Consider the following 9,509-nt stretch of genomic DNA (forward strand, 5'->3'; position numbering starts at 1 on the left):
ACAACTCCTAACCGCCTCACACTTGCCCTATCCATCTCATTATTGATTAAAAAAAAAAGCTCCCACAAATTTTAAAATGGTCACCACACATATGTTACATTTATAAATAAAAACAAATGATAAAGAGTTGTCAAAGTGAAATTGAAAAACAAATACAGTGCATTAATTCTTTATGTAATATCATTTATTGGAACTAAATGTTATGTTTATGAGAAATTTATTATAATACATTTTTCACTACTTATAATAACTTATAACTTTAACATAAAACATATTGTTAAAAAATAAACAGTTTAATGTTGTTTCTTCTAATTCATATCAATTTAATTGAATTTAACTATGTTATATAATCCAATTAGTGTAACTTTAATTTTTAACTAGGTCAATATTTGTAATTCTGCAATTCTTCAATTATTATTTATTTACTAATTATATTTTAATTTTTATAATAAAACATCCATGGATGGAAAAGAAAATATATATCATAGTTTTTATTTCTTGCCTCATATTGATAATATCAGTGTAAAATCGTTCACAATATTATTATGATTACATACTATAAATTAGATCCATACCTTCAATGGTTATTGAGAAAAATTAAACATTTTTTATTTAATCTTTATAAAAAAAATATGTTATCTAATGTTTAAATTATTTTTATATTTAAATAAAGATGTACAGTGGGTGAGTATTATGTATAAAGAAAATAAAAAAGAATATATTTTACCATAATTTTCTCACTGTATTTTTTTGTTTTACAAGAACTAGGTTCTTCTCTACTTAAAAATAATTAGAAACAGTTTCACATATTTAAATAATCTCCTTGTCTAAATATCCAATTGAGTAAAAACCTTTATAAAATTTCTTTTCTAAGAAATAAGATGTTGCTTATATAAATAAAAGTAAAAGTACTTATAATTAATAAAAAATACTTCTAGAAATAATTTCTCTAAAAGAGTATTTTAGCGAGTTTTCTTTTAACAATTTTTTTTAGATTCTTTAACCTCTTATCTTTTTCTTATTTATTTTAAAATACATTTCAATATGTTATTTTTTAAAATACCAATAATGAAAATCAACTTGTATCTCATTAATAAGTAATAATAATTATTATAAATATAAAAATATTTTACCCATCTCTTAACATTCATATTAATAATCAAATGTAGTTGTTAAATAAGAGAAAAAAAGGAAGAAAGTAGATAAAGAATATCTGAACAATAGTAAGAAGTAGAAAAGGAAAACCATATCCTTTCAAGTTTTCATAGAAATGTTTGGTGAAGTTGGAAGTGTAGTGTTGAAAACTTGCATTTGACATGTTATTGTTTTTCACTTCATACACAGCAATTAGGGTACAGAAAAGAACATAAACATAAACATAAAAGTAATAATAAAGAGTTGAAAATTGAGTGGGAGCTTTAAGCCAAAGTAGCTGAGCCTATCCATGAGCTCAAAAGCTGTGTCCATTAATTAAGTATGAAAGCAAAGACCACCTCTCTCTTTTTCCTTTCCCTCTCACTCATGACCCCATGTGTCAGTTCGTTAAGTCTCTCTCTTTCTGAATAGCATGTCTTTTGTGATACATAATAAAATCGTCACCACTCATTAAAACCCTTCGTGACACCGATTGATCGCTGCATGAGTATCCAATAGCTGCTGTGTTCCTGAATAGCCCCTTCCCCAATTCAACGTCTCCTCCTCAGGATTCTGCACTGACCTGTCTTTGCCACCACCCACCAATGCTTGTCCTACGGGTGCCCCAATGCAAGTGTAGTCATTGAGGATGCCATTTTTGCTGCCGCTGTTCAGAACATGCCCCACATAGTAGTCATGAGGGTGGTGAGAATACGGCAAGGGAAAAGGAAGGGGTGGTGGCGGTGGTGGTGGAGGTGAGCCTAGTAGGAGATGATGAGATGGTTGTTGTAGGTGGAGCTGTGGTGGTGGAGTTGGTAAGTGGAATGAAGATGAACCCGAACCCGAACCCGAACCCGACATGTATCTTGGGAACCTTGCATGCATTGTTGGGTCTCCTATGCTACTTGCAGCATGATAGCCCCCTGATGCTATTGGTTGACAGCATCTGCACCAGTTGAGCATGGTTATAATTTACTTTTGCAAATACAACAAACAAAAAAAAAAAAAACATGAAAAGCAGCTCAGTTTTATCGGTTCTTAAATCCGAGATGTGAATCAATTAATGACCTCTAACTTTATATATTTTATTAATATTTTTCTGCATTCAGTATGTGAAAACATCAAAATTATCTTGCCCTATTTTCAACTATTCTTCCATTACTTTCTGCTATGAAGATGTTAAAAAAAACCTTAGAATTATTCATGAAATAGTTTCCTTAATTAATGATGTTTGAGAAGAGCAGAACTGCAATTAAAATGATGGACCACATGGGAGAAAACAAATAAAAAAGGAATAACAAAAGTGTAATAGTGAGTTAGGGTAATGGTGGGTACATACACTAGGTTGGGGGCGGGTTGAGTGCTTAGGTTATGATCGTTACGGTAGACCAGCTGACGAGCATGGTTCAGTGTCTCTGTTTCCCTCTCTGCACCACAGACTCACACACGCATCAGATCAAATAAGGAAACAAAAGCAATTTTCTTTTACCAAAAAAAAAGTACCATTTTCGTGTCAAGAATTTCAGCAATCCGGCTTTCAATTTTATGATTGAAATGACCACGCTTCGTGGTCAAATCATTAACAACCATGCAGTGTTTCCATTCTTTTAATCAAGAAAAATTGAATCACTACTATTCCAGGGCTTTGTAAAAGTGATTCTTTTGGGGGAAACAGTGGTAAAAGATAAAACAACAAAAGTTATGAAGATAGATAGCTATCTAGCCTTGGCGGTGGCGGTTCATGTGTCCTCCAAGAGCCTGTGACTTGCAGAACTTAAGGGAACAAAATCTACACTCGTAGACCTTCTCACTCTCATCTTCCTTCAAGATGTTTTTCTTTTTCCTGTATCCTTCTGCAAAAAACAAGCCAATTTAACAATATCCATCAGATCCCTCCTTCCTTATAAAACAACATCTTCCTTATAAAACAACATTTGACAGATGTTCCATATACAAAGATAGTAGACCAGAACCATATGCAGCTATTGTTAATTTTTTTTAGAAGTGATCCATATAAAGAACAAAAACAAACTAACAATACAACACCTTCCTTCCAGATGCAGCTAATGTTCCTAAAACCCCAAACACCAGAATATACCACAAACAAATAAACAAACATGTAAACCTAACTAACTTCCTTTTGTAACCCTTCCTTCTCATGGACTTTTCCTTGTGATTGATGTTTATAACTTTCAAGTTTGTTTGAAGAAAGGGAAAAAAAGGACAAGAAAGAGATGGGTGAGGGAAAAAGAAAAAAAAAACAATAAAAAATGTGATGAGTGTTAAAATATGGGGGTTTGTTCCAGCCATTTTGTGTCCTAATACATGGCCAAAAACTGAAAAGCTTCCATTAATTTGAAGGGAATGGATGTCCCAAAAGGAAAACTAAAAGACAGTAGAACTTTTATGTTGCTTTGAACTTTTATAGCAACATGCATGTGGTGGAAGGATGATTGATTAGAAAAGGTTTACCAGATGAGGAACTATCTTGGAAGAGTTGTAAGCCATCTCGGGAGTACTCATCGGGAAAGTTGTTGAGATCTAATGGGTTATTTTGTGGTCTCCTGTTAAGCAACAACAAAGTAAAGAGAGAGAGTATGATATGTATTGAGTAGTTAGAGAAGATTATGAATGAGAAATGTGAAGGTGTTGTGAGGGAAGACCAACATGATACCGACAGAGAGAGACAGGAAAAAAAATAAAAGGAAGACGTTGGAGTGCAGTGGGGCAAACACTTTGTTTCAGATGGGAAGATAAGACTAAAGCATTTTGTGGAACACTTCAGTTTGAGACTGCCATATATAGATGCTATCAGCTGAGTGATGGTGCAAGATAAAAAGAGGTTTGAAAGTTCTATATCAGTTCCTCTGCCAACTCTCTTCCCTCCCTTAAACATAAAATTAAACTAAAAAAGGGACAACCAACAGGTCTCGTGACTATGGAAACAACAAAAGTAAAAAGTAAAAAAAATAAAAAAAAATTCTATGTATTCAGACTGTGAAATAACTTTGTGTTTTTATCATAGTTCTAAATTACTTGCGGCTGCAATGTTACTGTTGAAGTTTCTCCCGCAACCGCAAATTGCAGTTTTATTTTGAATCACATGTTTTATCTTTTATCACAAGAAATTAACGAAGATTATTAATTATAATCTCAAACTTCTGATAAATGTCAATGGTGGATTGAATGTTGTTGTGTGAGATGTTGAGAGAGCACAAGAGACACTTCATGGTATGCATAGTTCAATTTCACTTTTATTGCAAGAAGAAATAAAGATTCTAAATTCAATATTCTATTTTAACTTTTAAATGTATAAATTAGATGGAATGAGTAATTCTTGTGTGAGATGCTAAAGAGTAGCTCAATGCATGATTATTAAAGATATATCAACAATTAGAGTAATTCTAAAATTAGCTCAATGCATGATTATTATGATTCAACCACAGCAATTTACATCCCAGTAGCAACAACCACAATGACAACTGCAATTTAAAACCATCATTGATATTATTTTTGAAATAAGTATTATGAAAATTAATAAATTTAAATATATATATTTATGTGTGTGTGACAGTAAAAATATTTTGAAATATGAGGGTATGACTATTAAATAGGAACTAAATTTTAAATTTTATTATAATGATTTTATCTTTCTACTTCTTCTTGTTTGGTTGGGACTAAGGAGAAGAATGAAAACATTAACATGGAAGAGGGTCTGAGAAATACTGAAGGAAGTTGCCTTTATGATAATAATAATAATAATAATAATAAATCTACACCCACTATATATTTGGCTCTATCTTGTTCTTGCCCTAGAGTAAGCAATGAGTGGTGAAATATATTGAAATTAAATAATTAATAAAATAAATAAAATAATGTATAGGTGAAAAGAAAATGGTTATGAGAGAAAGGATGAGATTAAAAGGAGGGTTAATTAAGAATGAAAGAAAAGATATGTATAGTAAGAAAGAAAGGAAGAGAAGGCATTGTTGTGTTGAAAGAAGGGCACATATATCTGATATAACATGGCAAGTATGGTCCACAATCGATGAATGCCTCCTGAAGGGCTTAAAATTCGATCCAGGGGACTTCGACTTGCATCAAGGAAGGGTTGCTATCAGTATCTATCATTAGGGTTTTTGCAATCTAGCTTCATAAACCCAACCCCACTTCTTGTTTTATTCTTTGGAAGTTCTGATATCTCACAGATTACATATACATAGTCCTTTTCTGTTCATGGTTATGGATTTCAACAACTCAATTTCAATTTTCCTAATTTCTTTCACTCTTTCTTTGCTTTAGATTTTAATTCAAATGCATATATATCTCTTCATTGAAAAACAATATTTTATGAAAACACTACGAGAAAATCATGAAATAGAACCCATTTTTTAGATACCAAAATAATTAGTTTTAATAGTAACTAAATTAGAGATCATTTTAGAAACTTAAAAAAAAATTGAGTTTCTAAATTAGTTTCTAAATTGGTATCTAATTAGCAACCAATGTTTTAACTACCAATTATTTAGTTTTTAAATTTGGTAGCAAAAATCTTAGTTGCTAATCAGATACCAATTTAGAAACTATTTAACAATAATAGAAACTAATTTAGAAACAATTTTTTTTTAGTTTCTAATTTAGTTAATATTGCAACTAATTATTTTGGTTTTTAAAAATTGGTTTCTAATTCATGATTTTCTTGTAGTGAGAATAATCTTTCGTGTTGGTTTTTTGTTATGTAATTATTTTCAAGGGAATATGCTAATACCAAAGTCATAGTTATGATGTTTTAGTTAATCAAATGTGACATAGAGACTACCGTTGAATACAATTAATAGTTCAAAAACTTTGGTGTGTTTTTTATTGGCCAAAAAGATATATTATAAGAAGGATGTGTCAACCGTGTATCTATATAAAAATGATATTGAATAATGATGCTGCGTTTATAATTATTAGTCATAGTTATTTAATAAATATTATCTTTTAAAGAATTTCAAAACATCTTATATAATTTTTTTAATCAGCACATAAAAACTATTACACATAAATCTCACAACAAAAATAGAAATCCTAATAAGAGTTTTTGCAGTAGCAAAAGAAAAGTTGCAGAAGAAAAAACAAGATCTTTCATCATTAATACCAAACACAATTAGTAAAATACTTAATCCATGCCAATATTCCCATTCAACTTTGTAGACCGTAAGCAGTCCTTGAGTTGATCCATTAGAAAAATATTACAAACATAAACATCTACAAGGCATAATTTATCTGGCCTAAGCTTAACACTTTACTCCTTCTCTATTAGTATCCAACATTGCTATTTCTACCACTGTGTTGATACAGGGATCTTAAACCAAGCCTAATCGTATGCATAATAACATTTCTCTTGATCAACTTTTTTTTTATCAACAAAGAATTGAATAAATAAAATGGAATATTTCAGAAATGCTCCAACCCTTATACAGAATTCAGACATAGTTCCTACAATACCCAAAACAGATCCCCTACTAGGATACATACTTTTTAGCCAATACATTAAAAACTAAGTTGTTTCAAAGCCCAACAAAACTAGAAAACCAGAAACATACATTTGCTAAAAGAATGCAGAGGCACTGATTTTAAGTGAAGCATCAACTGGCCCAGATTTTCTTTGCAGGCAGTCATACACTCCTTCTTGCCCCTTGGCATAATGTTCTGCATAAGTCATGAAATCTGCTCCACTAAAAGCAATTCTATTGTTGTGTGCACCCCTTTCTCACCACTGCTACATTCTACTTTCTTTAGGCTTTGATCATGATTGTGCTCTAGTAAGAGAGGGGACAAGTTCCAAAGAGACTTCCTCACAAGCCAAGCCAATCCTCTTCTAATACACTTCAACAATGGGTCATCTATGGACTTAGCTTCTTAGTCATACATTCCATTCTCGTGGTCAACTTAAACATCACATCTCAATGACTCCCTGGTAGGCCTAAAATAATCAGCATATATAGTATTTATTTATTAAAAAGTGGACTTTAAACTTGATATGATTATAAGATGAGGTTTCACACTTATATATTATGAAATATCACTCTTAGAAAATTATTAAATAAAAATCAATTTTAGAAACAAAAAATAATTAGTTGCTACATTGACTAAATTAGATACTATTTTAGGGACTAAAAAAATTAATGGTATCTAAATTAGTTTATATTATTGAAAAATATTTTTTAAATTGGTATCTAATTAGCTACCTAGGTTTTAACTACCAATTATTTAGATTCTAAAGTTGGTATCTAAAACCTTGGTAGCTAATTATATGTCAAATTAGAAAGTATTTATCAATAATAGAAACTAATTTAGATACCAATAAATTTTTTAATCTCTAAAATAGTATCTAATTTAGTCAATATAGCAACTAATTATTTTTTGTCTCTAAAAATTGTTTTTATTTAATAATTTTCTTGTAGTGTATGGTTGAAACTTATTCCAAAAAAAAAATTATATAAGCAAAATTATAAAGGAAAGAAGCACGACACTCACTTTTTCATATAAGCAAAATTATATTAATTTAAGGCAAAAACAAGATATTGCATAAGAAGTGTAGGTGGCAACCACAATTACAAAAACAATTTCTTAGGTTTCTTATATCCATTAGATGTAATGCTATCCAAGTGTGGTTGCATGTTGACTTTTTCTTATAGGGAAATCACATGCAAGATAGCATTCTCGAATCATTACAAGTTTCAATTTGATATGTGTGAATGTTGTTGTTGGGCTAATCCAAAGTCCATTTAAAATGAAACCCAGTCAAAGGTTTAATGGCAACACTTGCAGTGGACTTTTGGATTTTCCTCTTTCCTCCTTCCCTCTTGGCCCAATTATGTGTAAGGGTAGTGAGGTTTTTTAGTGGGCTTAAAGAGAGGGTTACGATTGCTTAATCCTACAAATTTTGATGGGTATTTCTTCCTGCACCCCTATATTTTTCTTCCTACACCCATATATTTTTTAAAACTCCAAAACTAGCATTGCTATTTTTATTTGAAAAGGCACCGTTATGGGATTTATAGGTTTCTAGAATGTGGGTTTCGCGATATCTAAGGATTGGTGGATCCATAATGTATTTTCTTGACTTATGGGTTGGTGGATCCAGAATGCATTTTTTTACTTATGGATTGGTGGATCCAAAATGTATTTTTTGACTTATGAATCAGTGAATTTAGAATGCATATTTTGCCTTATGGATTGGTAGATCCGGGATGCATTTTTTGACTTATGGATTGGTGGATTCGTAATGCATTTTTTTTTTACTTTTGATGTTTGGTTGTGGTTTTCAATAATTGGTTGGAATTTGGTAAGATGTTAATTTGTAGAAATATGGACAATGCCGAAAGATTTGTTGAACTTCATTATTAACCAATTTTAGGACTCATTGGAAAACATAAACATAAATTTTTTTATGCAATCGCCAAAGTTTGGTCTTCATATGCAGTTATGGGATTATAATCGAATTCACAAATTAATATGTATACATACAATGTGGCTATTATAAGTGCGAAAGAACAAATTCACTCACGATTGTGTAAGAACTAATTCCATTACCCTCATAACTACATATCAAGACAAACTTTGGTGATTGGATAAAAATGTTTATGTTTATGTTTTCCAATGAGTCTTAAAATTGATTAATAGTGAAGTTCAACATATTCTTCGACATTGTCCATACTTCTACAAATTAACGTCTTACCATGAAATTCCAAAAGCTATTGAAAATCACAACCAAACATCAAAAGTAAAAATGCATTCCGGATCCGCCAATCCATAAGTCAAAATATGCATTATGGATCCACCAATCCATAAGTTAGAAAAATACATTCAAATTCCACCAATTCATAAGTAAAAAAATACATTCCAGATTCAACAATCTATAAGTAAAAAAATGCATTCTGGATCCACGAATCCATAAATATCACATAACCTAATTTTTGAAAATCTATAAATATCATAACAGTTCCTTCCAAATAAAAATGGCAATATTAATTTTGGTACTAACAAAATTGTAGGGGTGCAGGAAGAAAAATGTAAGGATTCAGGAAGAAACACCCAACTTTGATGTGCATGTGTGTTAGGGTAGTTCACTACATATTTTTCTTACCCGTGGTTAAAAACTTTATTCAATATATTATGAAATAAAATTAAAATTAATTAAAAAGTTACTAAATAGATATATGTGCTTTTTATGAAAATTTCAATAAATTGTTTTCTATTTTGATATATGTTATTAGCTAACAAGGTAAAAATTTATTATAAAAGTAAGAAAATTGTCAATCATTCATAAAAATAATTATAATTAAGTTTATGAAAAGTATTTAAATAATTTAAACCTTCTTATTAAA

General features: G+C 30.5%; 1 protein-coding gene across 1 annotated transcript; it reads right to left on the reverse strand.

Moving 5' to 3' along the window:
- Nucleotides 1-1,228: 1,228 nt before the first annotated feature.
- On the reverse strand, nt 1,229-3,935 carry LOC137805755 (uncharacterized). Its single transcript, XM_068605680.2, has 5 exons — nt 3,802-3,935; nt 3,607-3,698; nt 2,859-2,987; nt 2,474-2,561; nt 1,229-2,080 (listed from the first exon to the last, which is right to left on the reverse strand). Coding segments are annotated over exons 1-5 (786 nt in total). The 5' UTR covers nt 3,804-3,935; the 3' UTR covers nt 1,229-1,605.
- Nucleotides 3,936-9,509: the final 5,574 nt, after the last annotated feature.

Source organism: Phaseolus vulgaris, chromosome 3, assembly GCF_051622355.1.
Source record: "Phaseolus vulgaris cultivar YP4 chromosome 3, ASM5162235v1, whole genome shotgun sequence".
In the NCBI taxonomy this organism is placed as follows: Eukaryota; Viridiplantae; Streptophyta; class Magnoliopsida; order Fabales; family Fabaceae; genus Phaseolus; species Phaseolus vulgaris.

Bases quoted from the DNA above. Each gene is read 5' to 3' on its own strand.
- LOC137805755 (XM_068605680.2), bottom strand. The intron at 2,988-3,606 runs GTAAACCTTTTC...TGTTTTTTGCAG, and splicing joins CCAAGATAGTTCCTCATCTG to AAGGATACAGGAAAAAGAAA. The intron at 2,562-2,858 runs GCTAGATAGCTA...TCTGTGGTGCAG, and splicing joins CATGAACCGCCACCGCCAAG to AGAGGGAAACAGAGACACTG.